Source organism: Furipterus horrens, unplaced genomic scaffold (genome assembly GCF_987537825.1).
Source record: "Furipterus horrens unplaced genomic scaffold, mFurHor1.1.pri manual_scaffold_7, whole genome shotgun sequence".
Lineage (NCBI taxonomy): Eukaryota > Metazoa > Chordata > Mammalia > Chiroptera > Furipteridae > Furipterus > Furipterus horrens.
Window position 1 is genome coordinate 80692540 of NW_028327177.1, and position 23189 is coordinate 80715728.

General features: G+C 41.6%; 1 protein-coding gene across 3 annotated transcripts in view; it reads left to right on the forward strand.

Annotated features, from left to right (window-relative positions):
- Positions 1-19447, forward strand: part of EOGT (EGF domain specific O-linked N-acetylglucosamine transferase) — a 54135-nt gene extending 34688 nt beyond the window's left edge. For 2 of the 3 annotated variants that reach the window (XM_090283855.1, XM_090283856.1), the window contains exons 9-16: positions 836-928; positions 1818-1889; positions 2036-2122; positions 2790-2858; positions 9529-9590; positions 13879-13998; positions 15775-15877; positions 19162-19447. In XM_090283855.1, the coding sequence (XP_090139981.1) occupies positions 836-928; positions 1818-1889; positions 2036-2122; positions 2790-2858; positions 9529-9590; positions 13879-13998; positions 15775-15877; positions 19162-19308 (753 nt within the window). In that variant the 3' untranslated portion in view covers positions 19309-19447. The remainder of the gene's footprint in view (positions 1-835; positions 929-1817; positions 1890-2035; positions 2123-2789; positions 2859-9528; positions 9591-13878; positions 13999-15774; positions 15878-19161) is intronic. The other variant, XM_090283857.1, reaches the window with a different exon arrangement.
- The last annotated feature ends 3742 nt before the right edge of the window (positions 19448-23189 follow it).

Genomic DNA, 23189 nt, shown 5'->3' on the forward strand with positions numbered 1-23189 from the left:
TCTCTAGTTTTCTTTCGTGGGTTTTGTTTTCTTCTTTCATTTGGGCCATATGTCTTTGTCTCCTCAATTTAGCAGCCTCCCTGTGTTTGTTTCTGTGTATTAGGTAAAGCTGCTTTCACTTCCTGTCTTAGTAACATGGCCTATGTAGAAAACACCTGTAAATTGTATGGGACCGAACCTTAGGTAATAGTCAGGGCAGGGCAACCTGCTTCACTGTTTTGTGGCTGTGTGGTGAGGTCTCAGAATGGGGACACCGCTGCTGCCTGGCTTTGGCTGTTTGCTCAGATCTCACCCTATTTCCACTTCACCCCCTTCCTATGTGTGACTGGCTGCTGCCCTGTGATGAATCCCAGAGTGGGTGGGTTTTCATATGTTCTGAGACCATGGTGGCCCTTTAAGTGGTGAAAATCTGACAGTTTCTTCCACTGCACCAACCCCCACTGGTTTTTACAGCCAGAGGTAATGTGTGCCTATCTTCTCCGTGCTGGAACCCTGAGCTGTGCAGTCTGGCCTGGGGCTGTGATCCCTCTCATCAGTTCTGCCTTTCCACACCAAGCTGCCTCTCTGCCCATCTAGGTGATTCCTCCCCTCCTACCTGTGGGATGAATGTGTCCTCTTTAAATCCTTGGTTATTGGACTTCCATACAGCTCAATTTTCTGATAGTTGTAGGTATTATTAGTTCTGGGATCTGGTTGTAGTTCTTTCTCTGGTTGCACGAGGAGGTGAAGCGTGCCTACCTACACCTCCATCTTGACCAGACGTTCCGTTGTTACATTCTTGAAAAGCCATGTTGAATGATTTCATTACTATAACTTGTTTTGTTTCCACTTTCAGAGCTCCTATGGATATGGTGACCTGTTCTCTGACACATGGAAAGCATTTACTGATTATGATGTGATACATTTGAAAACTTATGATTCCAAAAAGGTATGGGAAACTTTACTGAAATGTCTGTAAATAATAGTCAATGCAGATGATTCACACATCAAATAAACACTTAATATGAGTTTCTATTAACTATTGGGTTGGCCAAAAAGTCCACTTAATTTTTTCCATAAAATAAAACACACACATTTTTCATTTTCACCAATAATTTTATTGATTTGGATATTTTGAGTATGTCAGCTTTCTCCCACTATTGGCTTCTAGTGGGTAGAGACCAGGGGTGCTGCTAAACATCTTCCAGTGCATAAGACAGCCCCACAGTAAAATGTCAATATTACCAAGAAACTTCACAAACCACTTTTGACACACTCGATCAGTCATAGCACCTTCTCCATACACTGCACAAATCTTTTTTTGCATTTCAACTGCAGTTTTATCTTACTTAAAATAATAATGCATTATACGCTGAAAATGTTGCATATCTTCTTCCATCTTTTCAATATTAAAATGACTACACAAAAATTTACCAATTTTGATAAGTTTAAAAAAAAACATGCTGCTATGACTGCTGTCACAATATAATTTAACAAAATTGTTTCGAGTGAAGTTAAAGACAACTAAGCACCACTAATAGAGCTATGATACGGAAAAAACATAGCAGACTTTTTGGCCAGCCCCATATTACCGTTGATTTCTTACTTCTTAGTTTCTTTTTTGATAACTAGAACCTTCATTATTATTAACTTACAGCTTTTAAAAATATTTTTTCATAGCTTTTCTAATTTAATTTGAATGAAATAGTTGGCTATTCAAAATATTTTAATGTATAATAGAGTTTAATTAAAATTTACTTTCTGTAATTATAAGTGCTGTTTGGTTTGAAGGGTGCAAATTTGTCTCTTCTTACCTTTTAATATATCTGTATTATTAGGTTTGTTTTAAAGAAGCTATTTTTTCACTACTCCCCCGGATGAGATATGGCCTGTTCTATAATACCCCTCTGGTAAGAATGTTATCTGTTGCAAACATGCATATTTATAGAATTTATTCTTGATGTGTTTTAGGATAACATTTATATATAACTTGAGAACTTCTGAAACAATAATATACAAATATTCATTGTAATATGAACTATTGCTTTTATTTTAGATATCTGGCTGTCAAAATACTGGATTATTCAGGGCATTTTCCCAGCATGTACTACACAGACTGAACATCACACAAGAGGGACCCAAGGTAATGAATACACAGCAGGTCAAATAATGTTGTTTCACTCAATGTCATTTCATTATAATGTTGATGAGATGCCATAGGAACTTAACTTAATTAGCCTATAGTAACATTGGTTTCATTATACATCATTTTGCGTAAAGTCACAGAAATTATGAGATGAAATTAAGTAAGGACTTACTGCATTATGGGTTCCAAGATGAGCGTGACTTTTTACCACCTTTGCAGAAAAAGAAATATTCAAAAGACTGTTTTCCACGTGAACAACTTCTGAACTGGAGTGATCTGAAATCAGATGTCTACTACCTGTGAAAGATAAACAGGGATAGTGGAAGAATGTGCTTGTATTTTTCTTTCTTTTTTCTTTTTCTTTTGTCATATCTCCCCATCTACTCCCAAATTGCCACCTGAGCCACACAACCTCTGCTAAGAAAAGTCTGCCCAACTATCCAAATAGAAGTGTAGTGAATAAGTTTTGCCTTCTGTGGCCAAAGTAGATGCATTCTTTTTTATTCCCTGAGAGAACTATGAAGGAATCATGTTAAAAAAATAAATTCCATAATGTATTCTTATTAAGTTTCATCTCTTTGTGAAAATTATATTTTAGGTTCAGTTGTTCAGTCATCTGTCCAGGCACATGTAGCATTATTTTGCCTTTTCCTTTTGATCACAGGATGGAAAAATTAGAGTCACCATTCTTGCACGGAGCACAGAATACCGGAAAATACTAAACCAAAATGAGGTTAGTTTTTCTCTGCATTTTTAATATCATCATATTGAGTTTAATTTTCTATAACTAGTGTGCTTTATTTTTTCACATTGCACCAAATGTTTCGATTTTAAATTATTAGCCTTTAGAAAAGGCTATACCTAGTTCATTTAATGGATTTTTACTGAAGTGCACCAAACCACTTATTAGACTCCCCAACTCATTTCAATAGCATCAACTCATATGTTATATTTAACCTCAATAAGATCACCATGTGTACAACAACATGGCTGGAAGGCGTACACAAAATAGTAAGATTTATTCCACAAATGTATTGATCACTACCACGTGCTGTGTCATGGTTTTAAGACTTCTTAGAAACAGGATAGGACCAGGTTACAAAAATCCCGACCTTTTTGTTCTTCATTCCTCAATCTTGGGGAACATGGGTGATGACTGCTGTAACCACTTCCTGCTGATTAGGGGACAGTAAGTCAGTAAGAGTCAAGAAAGCATAAGAAAAGTGCTTAGAATACTAGGCCTATATAAGCAAATATCACAACCAGGAAAGGAAAACATGGTTCAAACCCAAACAAGAGCAAGTTAGAACAGATACTTTAGGTTTATACAGGCCTGGTCCAGATTCTTGGGAGGACGCAGTCTTCTTTCGAGTTCTCTGTGTCTTTTCTTGGCCAGGAGGGGTCTGCCGTCCTGCTTCTTTTGAAAAGTAACCAACTAGAGGAACTTCACAGCCTCCATTCCATGTAGGTTGTAGCTGACCATCAGTGTTGATTTTTCCAAGTCTTGAGGGTCAGATAAAACAGCATCTAGAGATTCCATACCTTTTATAGCATCTAATTTTTTTACAATATGCTTAAGGAAGGGTCTCCCATAAAATATTTCATGTGGGATCAATGGAGCTTGCTTGTAGGGGACTACTCTTACCTTGAGCAGGGCAGCTGATAGAACCTCATCCCAAGTTAAGTTAGTTTCTTGACTTATTAATCTTTTCAGTCTTTCCTGTAGACTGAAGCCTCCATGAAGCACATAATTTCTGAGGGCCTCACATCTTTTTTGTCTTTCCTTGTCTATGCCTTGTAGAAGTACCATCCAGCAATATTGTGATTTCCCATTAGTTTCTGGATTGTCCCATTCAAAGGTAAACAAGACTCATGGGTATACAATAAAAGGCATCTTTTTTAGTCCAGAACTGTAAATTAGCAGAGGTCTCCATATCAAGTTGTAAACAAAGTAAAAGGATTTGGTGCCACTGGATAAATATCCTCTACAGTTTGGCTCTTAAGTCCTATAAAAAACTCTTATCTCCGGTGCTGGGTTTTTTGGGAGTGTTATATAGGGATTGAAAAGATTGGATTAATTGGCATTTAAGAAAGGTGGCGATCTGTCCTGACTGGTGTGGCTTGGTTGGGTGTCTTCCTGCAAACCCAGAGGTCGCTGGTTCAATTCTGGTTGGGACATGTGCAAGAGACAACCAACCGATGTCTCTCGCCCCTCTTTTTCCCTCCCTTCCCCAGTCCCCCAAAAAAAGAAAAGAAAAAAAAAAAAAATAGGTAGCTATTTGAGCCTTTATACCTTCTTTTGCAGGTCTCTCCAAAGGGTATTGTTTCAAGTTTTGAGTTTTAGTACCTGGACCAAGTTTCACTATTACCGGTTCAGTATCTTGGCTCTTCGTGGCCTCTGTCAGCCCAAACATTGCTCTTATCTTTTGTAGAATTTATTCAGGGATTTCTGGTTGAGGCTTGTAATAACCCAGCCTGGAGGGCACAGGCTTGATCTGGGAGAACCCTGATGTTGATTTTTTTTCTGATGAGAAAGTCTGGTGGACATTTAGTTTTATCAGTGGATTTCATCCTAATGAAGTAAAGGGGCATTCAGGTATACATAGAAAGCTATGTTTTAAATGGGTTTTCCCTACATGACATTTGAGTGGCTAAAGGAAGGATCTGTGTGTGTGGGGTCTCCCCGCCACAACTGTGATAGCTATGATTTTAGGGGAGAGAGGCCTTATTCAGTATTTAGGATAGAATATGTAGCTCCAGTGTCAGTTAGAAAGTCTGTGAATCTCTGTCCCACAGCAGTTGTCACTCAGGGTTCCTTGTGGGAAATGAAAGCATCTCAAGGTGCCCCAGGGCCCTGTCATTCCTGGTCATTACCAACCAGCTGTGGCATCTGGTGGGTTTGTTTGTTCCCCATCCTTTCCTGCGATTAGGACATTCTCATCTCCAAAAACCCTTTTATTTAAATATGCACATTGTTGTGGCCTTAAAAGGGAACAGCCCTTTCAGTCAGGGGGATCCTGGGGTGTTGCCCATGGTTGGTTGTTTTCTCCAGCAGGCGCCTTACTGGGTCTTGATTGTATGCCGGTAGATGCTGAGGTGAGCACTGTAGGTTATCATTTCATGTCACATTGTGAGCCTCAAAAACCCTGTCAAGGAAAGTGCATGGGTGCTTCTTGTGCCCTTGTTTGGGCCCCTTAAAGTCCCATTACTAGGCATCCACTTCCCCTGGGCCAGGGATGGCATGTCTCGGTGGACCCTGGGGGGCTACTGCGGGCCTTCTTGCCCCTCCCCCCATGTCTGCATGGAGCTTGGACCACAGGCCCTGGGCAGGGCCTGGCCTTGGCAACATCCCAGCCACAGCAGGTGCCCAGCCTAATGGTGTCCTAGTGCTCTACTTCCTGTCATGTCTCTACCCGGCAGGTTTTCCTCTGAGTCATGCCTTCAGTATTCAATTGACAATGAAATTTGAACATATATTACAATAATATTTAACATTTTAAGATAGCAACTAGAATTTCTTTTTTTGACAAATCTTTCTATGTAATTTTAGTATATTAAATAGGCCAAATTAGTTTAAAACTTCTCTTTTATAGGGAGATAGAGAACAAAACTTTGAGGCATCATAGAGAAATAACCCAAAGCCATTTCCAGGTTAAGAAAATGTCTCCTTTTAAAATCTGGACCCTGGGAAATTTGTCAAACATACTTGACCAAAAATACCATATATCACTATGAAACAATATTAAATTATCCATTTACCCAAAGTGACAATAAAAGATATCAAACATATTGGTAGCTTAGGTTAAAGGTTAATGACTTTTCATTTTCAAGATAATAAGTATGGGGCTCCTGTCTGAACTGACCGCAGAACTTGGGACTGAGTTTGATGCTCCTGGAGGAGGGACAGGGGCGGGGTGAGGGGGGAAACCCATACGACTGCGCCCCCAGGTGGTGATCTGCAGTCCAGACCCTGAGGCTGAGCACCGGGAATCATCGGGTGCTAGCTTGGGGCAGGGACCTCCCTCAGGGTAGGATAAAGAGGGCGACATACACAACCTTAAATCTCCACAAACCTGGACTGTAACAGAACAGTACAGTAGATTGAGGGCTCTTCCAGACAGACATCCAAGACCTGGAACTGCGCCTGACACAGCCTCCTAGGGCGGGGCTCTTAACCCCACAGTCCTGACGAGGCTTTAGGCAATGAGGTGACTCAGCCACTGTTTCTTTACCCAAAAGTGCAAGTAGAAAGGAGCATGGAGGGTCCGGAATGTGAGGGCCACTGACCTCGGGTCGCCTCCAGGGCTCGTCCACATGGGATCCAGGGCCTCAAGCCGTGGTCACAAGGCTGTATACTTTCTGGTGCCCAAATTATCACCAAGCCAGGAATGCTGCCCGACGCGCACAGGAGCCAGTACTATGACATCTGCTTTGGTGCTTTGGAGAAAAAGAAAGGCAAGGAGATGGGAGGCAAGGCTCCAGGGTTGGGGTGGGATTTTAAGGGGTTTCATCACTGAATCTTCCTGGAAAACAGACCTTTGCTTCTGAAAGTTCCCGGCACTCAGGTCTATCAGTCATGTCCGGTCTTTGAACGGTTCTGTCAGGGGGACAGTTACGGGTTCACAGTGTTACTCATGAGTGGCATTTCAAGGTTGAAATTTTGGTTCTGGGTTTTGCTAGATACAGGAAAGAATCTATAGGGGCTTTGCAGTTACAATCCTGGGAAAGTTATTTAACTTCTCTAAGCCTTTGGTGTATCACTTACAAAATGCCCGTAATAGTAATACTTCCTTGGTAGGATTTTAATGAGGATTAAGTGACCTAACCCTAAAATAATACCAGCATAATTCAAGTGCAAAATCAGTGATGCGTTCATAACCATTGATGTTGTGCATCCTGTATGCCACAGACGCAAGACACAAACACAGAACACAGGCATGAGACACAGGCACGGGACGTGGGCACTGGACAAGGGTGCATACATTTCTGAAGAGCAGGAGCCACAATTTTGGCTTAAGGTGGCCTAATTCTGAGGGACATGAGAACTGTGGCTATGATTTTAATAATAGATTAATTTGATTTTTTACTTTCTTTTTAAATGTGTTTTATTGATTATAGTGTTACATTTGTCCCAATTTCCCTTCCCTCTGCTCCCCTCCACCCGGTGGACCCCCTCCCTCCAGTTGTCCCCCCCTTTTAGTCCATGTCCATTGGTTGTGCATATAGTTCTTCTCAACATCTTCCTGTCTATTCCATTCCCTCCTACTATGCTTCTTAATTCCTGTACCATCTTCCTCCCTCTCCCCCTTCCCCCTCCCTGCTGACCTCCCCCCAATATGCTCCCCATACCTATAGTTCTTTTTCCACTCTTGTTGCCTATTTAGTTTGCCTTTGTTTCAATTCCCTAGCTTCTGTTGTTGTTTCTTGTGATAGTTTTCATTTTAGTGTTCATAGTTTTGATCCTCCTTTTTCTAAACCAGTCCCTTTAACATCTCATATAATAGTGGTTTGGATCTAATGAACTCCTTCAGTTTTATTTTGTCCTGGAAGCACTTTCTCTGCCCTTCTATTCTGAATGACAATTTCGCTGGATAGAGTATTTGTGGTTGTAGGTTTTGGATTTTCATTACTTTAAATATTTCTTGCCAGTCCCTTCTTACCTGCAGGGTCTCCCTTGAGAAGTCAGTTGATAGTCTAATTGGGACCCCTTTGTACATGATTCTTTTCTTCTCTCTTGCTGCTTTTAAGATTCTCTCTTTATCTTTAACTTTTGACATTTTGATTATAATGTGTCTTGGTGTGGTTCTCCCTGGGTCCAGTTTTTCTGGAACTCTCTGTGCTTCCTGTACCTGTACGTCTATTTCCTTCCCCAAGTTTGGGAAGTTCTGCTTTATTATATATTCACTTAATTTTTAAATTTCTAGTTCATCTTCTTTGCCCTCGGGCAAACCAATTATTCTTATGTTGGGTCTTTTATAGCTGTCCCAGAGGTTTCTGATCCTCTCATCATTTTCCTTGCTTCCTGTTTCCTCTCTCTGCACTGGTTGACTGTTTGTTCCTTCTCTATGTTCTGGTTTGTTGATTTGAACTCTGGATTTTATTTCCTCACCATCTCTCTCGTATGTGGTTTTGTTCCTTTCAGTATGAGTGTTTTTCAATTCTTTCTCATCTTTTTTCAGATCTTTTGTTAATTCTGTAAGCCACCTGATAACAATGGCCCTGAACTGAGCCTCTGACAGGTTTCTTTTTTGTTTATCTGTCAGATTCTTCATCTGTTGCCTGGTGAGCTGCACCTCCGGGATTTCTATAGTTGTCTGCCTCATTTTGACAGATGCGTTTTGCTTTCTTGGGCCGGCTATAGGAGGCAGTGCCTGTGTACTCGTCACAACCCAGCGACCAGCGGTGATCCGCAACCTTTTTCGCCACGCTGTGGTGCTTTGTCGTTACTGCCCAGCGACCGGTGGTGATCCGCAACCTATTTCATAGCGCTGTGGCGCTTTGTGTGGGGGCGGAGGTCCAAGATGGATTCCTGCAGTTATTTTGCTAGGAGACCAGGATCTGTCCTCCTGCCCTCTGGGCCTCACTGTTCGAGGCGACATGGTGGCTGCTTTTCCCAGCGTTGGGGTCGCGAACTGCCGGGGTTCGACTGCAGCCAGGATTGCTCTCCCTGCCACTGTCCCTGGTGCTACCGCAAACAGCACCACCGGATTCGCTCTTCTTACCTGCCCAAAGAGCACTGCTGGTTTATATCTTTGTACGTTGGGCTTCCGTGTAGTTTTATTTTCTGGAATTTCTAGTTATCTTTTGCTCTGAAGTAGTTGTATTCCTCTCTAGTTGTAGAGGGAGACCGAGCATGTCCGTCTAAGCCTCCATCTTGGCCGGAAGTCTTTGATTTTTTACTTTTTGTGTGCGAAAAGAATAATTGTTTTTCTATATAGAAATAGTGAAGATGTTTTCCTGCTAAGAATTTAGTATTTTCAGAGGATGAGGTGCAAGGTGCTAGTGTTTTGTCTGAAATGAGATAATGGATAGAAAACAAAACAAAAAACATAACATCTGGAACAAAGTGCTCAGGAAATTATATGTTGAAAATTGAGGGAATAACTAGCAAATCATACTAATAACAGCTAACATTCAGTGTGCCTCTGTCCAGAGCACTTAGCTTCCCTGAACTTTCTACCCTCAGCCTCATAACAACCCAGTACAGCATTATTTTAGGGAGGTAATGTGTCCAAGGAGTGGAGCCAATATTTGAACTTGGTTAAGGGTTAGAGCAATAGACCTGAAAGATACTTAATAAATGGAAAATATTTTATATGAGAAATAAGACATGTGAAGACTCAAACAAAAGTAAAACTGAAGAGAAGGAAAATAAATTTTAAATATTTCTATTATTTTCCCAGCTTGCAAACGCGTTGAAAACAGTGTCTACATTTGAAGTCCAGATTGTTGATTACAAGTATAAGTAAGTAATCACCTACCCTCGGGCAGAGGCTGCCATCTTTTTTTTGCCTGGATGAGTTAATGGAAGATAAAAAGAATTTTTCATACTGGAGTTGTTGGCACTGTAGACCTAGAAGAGACAGGTGGACACCAGCAGTGAATGAAGTGGGCATGTCAGGACCCTGGGCATAGGAGTTGTTGCTCTTCGGCTGTTGGGGGCCTGATGTTGTTTACCATCTCATTTTTCAAGAGAAATGATGAATCCATATTTTCATTTGAAATTTCTGAATTTATTAAGTTGGCAAGTAATTCTGAATTTTTAAAAATGTTGTAGGCCTAATTTGCCCTGCTAGCGGCCAAGTTTCAACTTTTGAGGATCATAGAATAATATGAAAGTTTTAGAAACCTTATAAAACATGTACATTGCTATTAAAATTCTGATATAATAAAAGGCTTCAAAAAAGAGTATGCCTGTCACTGTTTAGCTAATCTCTATTGATGTGAAAACAATAATTCTATAAAGGCACTATGTGTTCCTGGTTGGAAAGCCAAGCTACATAGAAAAGGTCCAAAGGAAAGGTGAACGCTTTGTCTCCCACCTTCATCCACCCACAATTACCATCTTGTTTTCCGAATTGAACTCATGAACAGTTTCCATGTTAAACAAGAACAAGTATACATTTACCAGCAAAAGGGTGTCTAATATCAACAGGTTTAAACTTATCAGTGTTGCATCTCACTCATCACACATTCATTCTTTCACACAAATCTTTATTGGGTTCCTACCATGAGCTGGTGACAGGCTTTGTAGTAGGAATGCAGTCATGCGGCTGGTATGGCTTCTGTCTTGAGGACCCTAGACACTGGATAAAAATAAGTAACAATTGTAAAAAACAGTGAGAGTTATTGAGAGGTTTCCTTTTTAAGTATATTTTATTGATTATGTTGTTACAGTTGTCCCAATTTTTTCCCCATTGCTCCCCTCTTCCCACTACTCCTCTCCATCCAGCAATCCCACCCTCCTTAGTTCATGTCCATGGGTCATGCATATCAGTTCTTTGGCTTCACCCTTTCCTATATTATTCTTAACTTCCCCTTGTCTATTTTGTATCAACCAATTATGCTTCTTAATCTCTGCACCATTTCCCCATCTCTCCCCATTCCAACTCCTAGCTGATAACCCTCCAAATGATCACCATACCTATGCTTATGTTCCTATTCTGGTTTGCTTAGTTGGATTTTGTTTTTACTTTTTAGATTCCGTTGTTGATAGTTGTGAGTTTGTTGTCATTTTAATGTTCATAATTTTGATCTTTTTTCTTAAGTCCCTTTGACATTTCATGTAATAATGGCTTGGTGATGATGAATTCCATCAGCTTTACATTGTTTGGGAAGCACTTCATCTGCCCTTCCATTCTAAATGATAGCTTTGCTGGATAGAGTAATCTTAGCTATAGGCCCTTGCTTTTCATCACATTGAATACTTCTTGCCAGTCCCTTCTTGCCTGCAACGTTTCTTTTGAGAAATCAACTGATAGTCTTATAGCCACCCCTTTGTAGGTAGCTCTCTTCTTTTCTCTTGTTGCTTTTAAGATTCTCTCTTTATCTTGAACCTTTGGCATTTTAATTATGATGTGTCTTGGTGCGCTTCTCTTTAGGTCTAGCTTGTTTGGGACTCTCTGTGCTTCCTAGATTTGTATGTGTATTTCCTTCACCAAATTTGGGAAGTTTTCCTTCATTATTTTTTCACACAAGCTTTCAATTTCTTGCTTTTCCTCTTCTCGTTCTGGCACCCCTATGATTCAGATGTTGGTATGTTTAAATTTGTCCCAGAAGTTCCTAAGCCTCTCCTCATTTTTTTTTTACATTTTTGTTTCTTCATTCTGTGCTGGTTGGTTTTTCTTCCTTATGTTTCAAATCATTGATTTGAACCCTGGTGTTCTTCCCTTCATCATTGGTTTTGTGTGGATTTACATTCATTTCATTTAGCATAGCCTTCACTTCTTCCCTATGTATTTGCCGTACTAAAGCATATCTGTCAAGCCTGTGAGCATCTTTATCACCAGTGTTTTGAACTCTACATCTGTTAGATTGGCTATCTCCTTGTCTGTTAGGTTGGCTATTTCCTCGTCCCTTAGTTCTCCCATGGGAACCTTGATCCATTCCCTCTTTTGGGTCATAGTTCTCTGTGTCTTCATCTTGACAGGTTCCTGTGTTTGCTTGCCTCTGTATCTTAGGTAGAGCTGTTGCACCTGCTACGTTGTAAGGGGCAGAGCCTTAGGAATTCGTCAGTACGGGCGACCTGTTTCACCACATTGTGCTACTGTATGGGGGGAGGGGTCTGAGAGGGAACAATGCTGTTTCCTTAGCACTTGTCCCTTTTCCAGGCACTTATCCCACTTCGGTACGGGACTGGCGCCTCTCTAGCTGTTTCCCTGGCCATTGTTCCCAGAGTGGGTGGGTCTGGGAACATTCTAGGACCATGGGGGCCCTTTAAACAAACAGATTCTGCTGAGAGACCAGCAGTTCCTTCCTCCTCCCCAACTCCCACTGGTTTGTAGTTGAAGGAATGAGGCTTTCTTATCCCCAGTGCTGGAGCCATGAGCTGTACAGTCTGGCCTTGTTTTGGGAATGCTCCCCAGGTGTTCCTCCTGACTTTTTAAAACGTGTAACTGTGCTTTCCGCTGGCTTGCCACTGCCGCAGCTGCTGCTGCTGCCACACCGCGTCCTCTCCGCCTCGGCTCCGCCTCTCCTACCTGTCTGGATGAGTATTTCTGCTTTATATCTTTGTTTGTTGGACTTCCATGCAGCTCGATTTTCTGGAACTTCTGGTTGTCTTTAGTTTTGAGGTAGTTGTATTCCTTCTTAGTTGTGGAGGGAGATGCAGATTGTCTGTCTAGGCCCCCATCTTGGCCGGAAGTCAAGAGTTATTATTGAGTTATTATTGAGTTATTGTTATGCTTTGCTTCATTGCATCTCATTCTTCCAATAATCTGTGAGGTTGGCAAAGTTATTCTTGTTTTATGAATTTTACTGTGCCCTGGTGGCCACCCTCATTGTCACATGAAGAAATATGGCAGGCAAGAAGGGACCGGGCATCAGGCTGACAGTACACAGAAGAGAAGGGCTGCACCTCTGAGGCTCTGCTGTTGACTGGGCCTCCCAGATAGAGGAAAATGATAACAAATTCAGACCTGCCCTGTTGGCAGATCTTGTTAGTAATGTAATCACATGGAGACTGGTGAGGCCCAATCCGTAGGCATTTCCCATAACTGGCAATTCCATAGGTATATTCACCTGGATGGCTGCCTATCCTTCCCTTGGCATCAGTGGCATTCCTGGGGAAACTGAGGCACGTGTACCCCATGTGAGATGCTTGGTAACATTGTCTTCCTTTCTTGGTAGAGGTGTGGGGTTTTTGTTGTATTGTGAGAGGATGGTCTTTAAAGAGAAGCAGCTGATTATGAGGAAATTTGCTTTCCCTTCTTAGATTCAAAATAATCTTGATTATTTATTTTTCTTTACTTTGGTTAAGTGGGACTGGGAGGGCCAATCCCATTATGTTTATTCAGTGTTATCCTCATTCCAGCATTGCTTCCCATATCACTTTGGTGAAATTTTTAGACACTGATTTCGGTTCAGAGTTTCACATCTTTCAAGTGTCTTGAATTCAAAGGACACTTTTAAAATCTTAGCCTGCATAAAATTGTGGGTTAGTCTGTTACAAAGGCAAGAAACTGCTTGGTTGTATCAAGATAATTTTAGTTATTCAGATGGCATTGAATAAGTCAACTCACACAAAGAGGAATTAATTTCCTGTTTTAAAAAATCACTGTATCATCTTAAGGAAATAGTTTTTAGTTTGGTGCTGCTATACCACAACATCTCTTTAACCCTTACTAATTTCACTTTTTCATAAAGAGAAAGCAGGCATCAGGCTTAGAGCTTTGTCTTGCAATTGTATTTACTATATTTGAATAATACTTTTTAGTTTGATTATATCTATTTTTATAGTTTTGTTTATGTCATGTGTTACTGATTTTCCACTTAAGGTGGCTATAAAAGTTTCCTTCTAAGATAAATGCATTTAGGTTTTTAAAAGAGAGTTTACTTAGAAAAATTGTTAAATTATTGAGTTATTAAGTTTTAAATACAGGAGTAGGCTTGAAATGGCAAAAAAATATGGTGAATGTGAATTCAATTTGGAAAGACACTTGTATAAATATTTTTACTGTGAGTCATGTGCTTAACTCAACTTAGTACTTTCTCTTTTCTCTCCATCTGTCTTTTGTTGTTCTCTATGTTCACAGGGAACTTGGGTTTTTAGATCAGCTAAAGATCACACATAACACAGATATATTTATTGGAATGCATGGAGCTGGTCTTACCCATTTACTTTTCCTTCCAGACTGGGCTGCTGTGTTTGAACTGTAAGTGTTTGGGGGAGCAGTTTTACATTGAGGCAGCTCATAATGGTCTTTTTATGTATGCTGAGTCTTTTACTTAAAGTATCAAAAGGCTAAATATTTACTCATTCTAGGGAAGTCACATCATATAGGCATCTGGAAAGAAAAAAAAAAACTAAAGCTGAAAACGTGAAGTCTGCAGCCTGCCATTTCACTTATCAAGTAAACCCATGCCTTCCTCCCCCATCTCAGCAGAAGATGTGACTCTGTGCTTTCTTACTCGGGGTTCCTTCCTGTGTGCCTCTTAAACTGAGCATGTCTTGCACTTGCTGTAATCACTGTGTTAAAAGAGAAGCTGTGTGTTGCACACCCATGTTCACAGAAGCATTATTCACAATAGTCAAGATGTGGAAGCAACCCAGATGTCCATCAAGGGATTAATGAATAAACAAAATGTGGTCTATACACACAATGGAATATTATTCATCCTTGACAAAGAAGAAAATTCTGTTAAATGGTAGAATATGGCTGGACCTTGAGGACATTATGTGAAGTGAAGTAAGCCAGTCACAGGACAAACACTGTGTGATTTCACTTATAAGAGATCCCTAGATTGGTTATATTCATAGATACAGAAAGTAGAATGGTTGTTGCCAATGGCTAGGGACAGAGGAGGGGTTAGTGTTTAACGGGGAGAGAGTGTAAGTTTTCAAGATGAAAAGTTCTGGAGAAGGGGTTATATAACAATGTAAATGTACTTACCACTACTGAACTAGATACTAAAAATGGTTACAGTGATACATTTTATGTTATGTTTTCTGCCATAACTTTTAAAAAGTGAGAGTTTGAGAACCTGTGTGTCTCATGAGGAACAGAGCTCCAAAACAAGCCAACCACTTGACTGATTGACACACGGAAACTGAGGTGTCAGGGTGCAAGTGATTGTCCTGGGGAGCTTCCACCTTGGTGGTTAGTTATGGAAACATGGTCTTCTCTCCCTTAATAATTCTACACCATGCCTCATCATTAGTTCTGACATACCATGTTACCAGGTTTCCCCCCCTTGCATCCAAATATTTTGGTTTTATGGTTCCACCTTAAAAATGATTTGACTCAGTATTTAAATGGGAGACTATTTAGAAAAACATTGTCATGAACTTCCACACCATGCAAAAACATTTAAAAAATATATATGTTAGAGAAATAGCCAGATAATTTCTATCTCAAGTCTTTATTTCTCTTAGCGGTAGAGAGGGAGGGAGAGAAGAAAGGAAAGAAGAGAAGAAAGGAAGGAAGAAAGAAGTAAAGAAATTGGGAAAGCTCAGACCTTGGAATTCAGTAGGCCTGGGTTCAGTTTCTGCTTCACTAGCCCTCTGACCTTGGAAATGTTACCTACCCCAAGTCCACTTCCATATATGCAAAGACAGCTATTATGAGAAAATAAGTTCATAGTCAACCCAGTTGATAAAGGTCAGTCTCTATTCTATTTTGTTTTATAATGTTAAGGTAATCTAGTTATGAGACTATTAAAAAATACAGGGTTGGGCAAAAGTAGGTTTATAGTTGGTTGTATGGGATATAATACAATAATTATCAAATAATAATACAAGAATAAACTGTTTCACATACAACTGAAAACCTTTTTTTGCCCCACCCTGTAATCTCTTTCAGTTTTGTTTACTGTTTACATAATCTTTTGCAAGAATCTATTTGGAAGGTGCATTTTTTTCCCCGAAGAATTTTGGATTGGGCAAAAACCACAGACAAAAGTCTCACATATGGATACCCTTGGTTACTTAGGTACAACTGTGGAGATGAGCGTTGCTACCTGGATCTGGCCAGGCTCAGAGGTGTATACTATATAACTTGGCGAAGACAAAATAAAGTCTTTCCTCAAGATAAGGTAAAGTTCAATGATAAAACTCACCTTGTTTTGCTTTTTAATTAAAGTGTCTCATTATTAATATGAAAAACTATTATTGAACTCTAATCCAAAAATAAATTGTTCTCTGGAATAGTGAATTGTCACATCTCATATTTGCAAATCGGAGGAAGGGAGAAGTTATCCACTTCACGGGTGGAGGGCAGGGCTCAGGGCCAGAAAGAAACTCCAGGAGGAGGCCAGAGTGACCGGATAGAGCAGCAGCAAGCCAGGCAGGGTGTGGTGCTGGGGTGGTGGTGGGGTGGCAGCAGTGCCCTAGCCTGGTACCCTGTTCCGCTCTCCCTCTGAGTAGTCTCGGGAAAGGGTTATTTTCCAGTGCTGGTTGCATTGGTTGCAGGGAGCACTGGAGGTTCTGGTCAAGGCATAAAGCATGGAGTTCCAATGATACTCTGGGCAGCAGGCAGTGATGGAAGCCTAGATGCTTCACTGCAAGGAATGGCTGACGGGTCTTCAATTCGAACCCAAGGCAGTGCCTCACTGAGGAGGGAAGAAGATTGTCCCAGTTGTCTCTCATCCGGTCACCCATGTGTCCCCTGGTTGCAGGAGGGTCCCACTGCCAGCCCAGCTCACCAAGTCCAATGTGCCTAGGCATGTGGACGTGGGTACCCCAAGCCCACCAGCAGCCTGGCCTTGCTCACCACGTACCCTGACTCCAGAATGAGCTACTTCTTCACTGCACTGAGCCCAGCATCCTGGACAGTTTAAGCAACACAATTTCATTGACTGGGATAGGAGATGTTCCACTGTGTCCTGAGCTTCCTTTGGACTGAAAACTGCTGGTCCTGGTGACTTCGAGGCCGAGGAGGCACACTGCTACTAGCTGCGGCCCATGGTGCATGAGCGAGAGTGCAGTGGTGAGGAAGTCTTCCTGGACACTGGGTTGTCCTGTGCAGCCCGGCAGCGCTGGCTGGAACCAGGACCGCATGATGCTGGAAAGGCTGTTGAGAGGGGTTTTGGCTGGCTGCATCCTGCAGGGCTGGCAGGGCCTCCTCCCAGTTGAGAGAATACATGGTTAGCCCCGAGGAGCAGCTACCCCAGCCCACACCCACTGCTGTCTCTATAAAGCAGGAGTCCCTGTACTGGGCCCTGCCTCAGTGCCCACCTGAGGCTCCTCGGTTGTGGGGACAGCCCAAGGATCTGGAAACAGTTCTGCCTATACCTGCTTAGTGGCCTTTGTGAGGCTGAAGGTAGTGCTGGAGGATCGAGGTCAGTCCAGGGGCCCAGGTGTCATGCAACAGAATGTGGGGTGCTGGTAGCATGCTTACTGAAAGATTGTTGATGTGACCCAAAGATGCCTCAGTGGGAACACTGCCACCAGTTCCCCAGGTTCCTGGGCTCCCCAGTCTAGTTCAGAGTCCTCCAAGGCCCTGAGTTTGGCCATGACTGAGTCAGCACAACCTCCCTGGCCCACTGCAGAGGAGCTCTTCGTCCTTCTCCACATGTGGCAGACTCCAGTGGCTCTTGTTGGGTCAGAGATGGCTTATTTTTCTACAGTATTTATACCAGAAGTAACTGTAACTGCACAAGCTGGAGAGGCTGACAAGGATCAACACTTTTTTATCTGGTGCTCCATTCTCAGTCAGACATGCAGCGTGGCTGCCCTCAGGGTGGAAGAGTTGCTGGGTGCTCTGGCCCAGGTGCCAACCAAGTGGGGCTTAGAGAGCGCTAGTCCTGCTCTAGGGACTTGTGGGGAGAGCAGTGCTGTAGGAGTTGAAGCAGGGCCCCCAGGGAGTGGGGCTGCTGGGAGGATGGCGGTTTGGGTGTGGGTGAGAGATAGCTGTGGAAGCACCTGAGGCCCTTGCCTTTACTGCCACCTGGGGCGTGGGTCACACTTGGTGGGTCACCTGGCTTACTAATACCGAGGGGCTTCTAGTCTGGTTTGTGTGTTCTCACACCTGAGCTTTTGGAGGAGTCTCCCCGTCCAGACCAGCCACAGGGCCACATGGCATCCTTACCTCAGGAAGGGTCCCCATAGTGAAGGCCCACCTATCAGCAGCATCCTCTAGGTACCCAGCTCAGGAAACTGTCTCCAGTTCTGATTTTCCCACCCTAATATGCATACTAAATTTTAAAAAAAGATTTTTTAAATTTATTTTTAGATTGCGGGGGGGAGGGAAAGAGAGGGAGTGAAACATCAATGTGAGAAAAATGTCAATCGTTTGCCTCTTGCACGTGCCCTAACTTGGGATCGAACTTGCAACCCAGACATGTGCCCTGACTGGGAGTCAAACCAGTGACCTTTTGCTTTGTGGGATGATACTCATTGCTATACTAGCTTGCTGATGAGACCTGGACATAGGCATACCTGGGATTCAGATTCCGAGCGGTGGCCCTGAGGGGTCCTCACAGACCTGTTGCCTCTTAGACAACAGGCCCAAGGATGGACGCCCCAGCCTTGTTGCACTTGACTGAGCTGGCTCTTCCCAGGTAGAGAAACTGCAGACAACTGCTTGGTGGGCAGGATGCCCAGCTGGAACCACTCTGCATACAATGCCTATAGACTTGTATATGACTCCTTTTATAATATAAAGATGCTGGCCCTGGCTGCTGTGGCTCAGTGGACTGAGCGTTGGCCTGCAAACCAAGTGTCACTGGTTCAATTCCCAGTCAGGGCACATGCCTGGGTTGCATGCCAGGTCCCCAGTTGGGGGCGTGTGAGAGGCAACCACACATTGATGTTTCTCTCCCTCTCTTTCTCCTTTCCCCTCTCTCTAAAAACAAGTACGTAAAATCTTTAAAAAAGAAAAATAATGTAGAGATGCTTATATACAACTGTTGTGTTTGTATAAACACATTATGTTCCTGTTCCTTGTTCATTCCATAAACAATGCTATAAAGCAAAAAAAAAAAAAAAAAAAAGGTAGCTTTATGAAATTTAGGCCTAGAATGGTCTATTGAATTATGCATGTACATAGGAGGGATCAGCAAACTCTAGACCAGCAGGCCAAATCTGGCCCACCACCTGTTTTTATAACTAAGTTTATTGGGACACAGTCATGCTCTTCTGTCTATGTGTTACCCAAGGCTGCTTGTGACTGTCAATCCAGAGTAACTCTGATAGAGACTGTATAATCCACAGAGCGGAAAATGTGTTATCTGTACTTGACCAAAATAAAATGTGCTGACTTCCGAGGTAGAGCATGAATTAAAGTAGTTCCATTGGCCAAAGTAACGTAAAATTTTTCTTGTGCAGAAAAACATGCTCTCAATGACTTATGGATGTGTGTTTTGCTTTGTTTTTGCAGGGTCACCACCCAACTCTGGGGGAACATCCAAAGTTTACTAACTACTCTTTCGATGTAGAAGAATTTATGTACCTCGTCCTCCAGGCTGCAGACCATGTATTGCAACACCCAAAGGGGCCGTTTAAGAAAAAACATGATGAGTTGTGAATGTGCTGAAACTGTTTGCAGAAAGGGGGTGTTTGAACTCTCTACCACCCACTCCCAGTTCAGTCAGTAAGACAACTGGTGTTTCTTAGCCCCCAAATGATCTGTTCTATACCAAAACATGCCTTCCGGATATTGCTTATGGGTTTTATGCTGTTTCATGTGATTTTTGTGTCATTGCTATTTATCGAGATACTCTTTTTGCACTGAAAATTTTACTTTTTGTATTTCAAAAATTGGGCATGGTCTCGCCTAGTAATTGCGCTTTCTTCTTAGGGGTACCGAAGCAATCAACTTTCTTAGCTTTAACATTGGTAACTGTTTTTGTAGAATACCATGGGATTGTTAATTCCAGAAACTTCCAACTTGTTTTTGATATATTTAAGTAAATTCACAATGGCTTTTGTTTGCCATAATTTGTGGTAGGAAAGGAAGACATGCAACACACACGCACGCGCGCACGCACACACACACACACACACACACACACAGAGTTTTGATTCTCTGCACCAAGCTATAGGATCAAGTTATAAAACAACGAGTATTATAAACAGATTATTTTTACTCTATCAGAGTCCAAACTAACTCCCACTGAATTCTCCGCTGTATATTTTTAGTTGAAGGCAGGTTATAGGATCAAGAACCTGAATGAATCAGGCTGCTATATCCATATGTATTCACATATTTCATATGCAAATCAGTTTTTCCCCAATACACTACATAGGATAAAAACAAATTAGAACATCCTTTTAGGATTATTCTATGTATCTGTTAGCTCATTTTCACTGGCTCTTTAGCTGTGGAGAGCACTTACGTGTCAAACCATGGTCTCCACTGTGCGCACTGGTTGCTGCAATACCTGTGCGTGCACCCACCTCTTTCACATGGAGGTGTGCCAATATTTTTGCAAACTTTAGATTAGCTATGTGAAGAGAATGTTTCCATAAAGGACACGTGCATTATCCATTTCAAAATGAAAAAGAAGCCATAAGAAAGTGCCATTGATAGAACATCTGAAATGTAGCCCACTCTTTGAATGGGATTCATTTCTTACCATTTATCAGCTTTCTATTTTGCAGTCAAAAATCATGGATTAATTATACTGCAAAACGTGATGTTTACATTTTATTAACACTTGACTAGTCTAATTTAGAGACTAGGGACTTCTATTTTTTTTAAGGTCTACTTTTAAAAATTAGCAGGTTATAGCAGAGCTAAGAATTTATTTATTTTTTACATTTTAAGAGTTAATTTTTTAAAAAAGGAGAATGTATAACAAACAAGTGACCTGAGAAACCTAAAACAGTTATTATCTGGACCTTAACAGAAGAAATTTGCTGCCTCTGCTTTAAAAGAGTATGAACAGTCTTCTCGAGTTTAGGAATATTTGTTAAAATATCTGCAAAAAAAAAAAAAAAAAAAGTGACTCAGTATAGCAGTAGCTTTGATTTGGATCTTGAAATTGTGTAAAAACAGTGATAACATGAATTTTATATGAGTGGTATTGCTACTGCTCTTTGTGCAGAATACCAAGTACCTGCTGGGACAGTGTTCACGTGAAAGGAATGGTCAAGGCTGAAATTGCACTTTTAGTGAGGGATGAGAGATGTAAACGTCTGAAAAGATTATTTTCTTACCTCGTTTAAGAAGATTGTGGAAATGTGATTCTATTTACTTCTAGTAATAGATGTGATGTTTTGCATTTAAAGAGAATGTTTTGTATAAACAAAGTATATTTGATGCTTTATCGAATTAATTTTTATCAGACTTTTATGGTAGCAAAAGAAGTCTTCAAATGTTATAAAATTTACCGTGTGAAGACTGCTTTTTTAATTACGCTTTTAAAAGAGATGCATTTCATAGTTTGTACATTTGGGGTATGGCTTTGTAATAAATCTTTTTATATTTTATTTGAATAACAGACCATTTCCAAGGGTTTTTTTTTTTGTGTGTTATATGCTTACTTTCTGGTAATCTGGCAGCTCTAGATTATAAAGATTAAGTAGCTCACTGGTGAAGAATTCAGTTTAAATAAAAATTATACCCTATATTTATTTAGCAGTTTATTATATGAAGCTTTCACAAATGTTGTATTGCATAATCCTTACAAAAATGACATAAGAATTGTTCCCATTTTCCTTTTGAACAAAAGCAAGTGCTGTTCAAGGGACTTCCCTAGAGACCACAGGTCTTCTGAGTCCACATGCATAGTCTTCCTTTCATTCACTCACATGCTCACCAAATACAGATTGATTGAGCAGCTACTATGTACCAGCTACTGTTCTTGATTCTGGGAATACAGCAGTGAAAAGAGCAGGAAAGGAAGTCCTTACCTTCATGGAGCTTGCATTCTGGAGAAGGAGACTGGTATTAAACAACATCAATAAGTAAATGTACTCTGTGTGAGGTGCTGATACAAGCCATGGAGGAAACTCAGCAGGAACGAGGGGTGTGAGCTCTGGGTTGAGGAGGAGTTCGACAGGCTTAAGTGGAGCGTCAGGGAAGTCCTCACTGAGGCAACGTTTGAGACAAGATTTGAAGTCAGTGAGGGAGGAAGCAATGCAGACAACTAGACAAAGCATGTTCCAGGGAGCAGAAGAGTAGGCTCTGAGGCAGGGGCATGCCTGGCGTGTTTGAGGAATGGCAAGAGAGCCAGTGCAGCTGCAGTGATCAAGCGCTGAGGAGTAGAAAGTGAGGTCCAGAAAGTAATGGCTATGGGATGCCGAAGGCAAGACTTTGATTCTGATGAGATGGGAATCCTTGAAGGGATCTCAGCAAAGGAGTAATGATCTGACTGACTTTGAACAGAGCGCTCTAGCTGTTATGTTGGGAATATACTGTAGAGGAATGTTCTCTAGAAAATGGTCTCTGGGATGGAGATTTGTATGCAGGTCATCTATTGGGGGAGGTGCTCATGATCAATACCTGTGGGTTAGTAAGGGGCCCAGGCTTGGGTGGAGGGAAGAATTGAACTGCCATGAAGTAGCAGGTGAGGCCTCAGCAGGGGAAGTGTAGAGTGGAGTGGTCCTTCAGTGGAGTCCCCAAATGAGGCAGAAGTTACTCATATCAATGACTCTTCTAATATAGCCATCCCCACCGAGGGCTATAACCTTAGGCAGGCAGTCCCCTTCAGCTGAGGGTGATTCCTGCAGAGGAGCTGTCATCAGCCAACATCCCTAGCAACCTGGGGCTGAGGTGGTCCTGGTGCCCCACTGCAGCATCCACTACAGGGCAAGGGTGGTGCCATTCAGCTTGCTGCATCTCCCTTCTACTGTCTACCAACTGAAAGACCTACAGGCTTCGCTGGAATTAGGATGTATTTGTTTTACAGATGAGGCCGTATAGATTAGACCTGGCTTTGTGGTCACGTGTTCTCTCTCCCATGTTATTATTTGTTGCCCCCATCTTTAAAAATGTAAAATTCATTCTTCTACTAGGATGTTTAAACAGCAGAGAGGTTGATAAACTTCCCCAAAGTAACACAGCTAGTAAGTAACAGATGGATTGGAGATAGGAATTTCTTTGTAAAGGAATTTAAAGTTAAAAGGAAAGTTTACAGATGATGTAGGAAGGAAAGGAAGGAAAGGGAAGAGTGAAGTTAGTTGGGGAAACGGAATAGAGGAAATAGTCCTATAGTCAGACTCCTTCTGGGCATTACAAAACTAGGTGCATGTAAGCAAATAGGCTCAAATTTGCAAACGTGTTTTTTAAAATAACATATTCTCAACCAATGGCTTTTGCCAGACATTTTAACACCTTTTTCTGTTTTAGCTTATTGGGGCATATCAAAAGATGTCTCAGGTAGTTTTTCGAGAGTTTTGAGTATCGCCTTCTACTGAACCCTTTGGAGAATCTAGGAGTTTCAGGCTGTGGCTAGACATCCA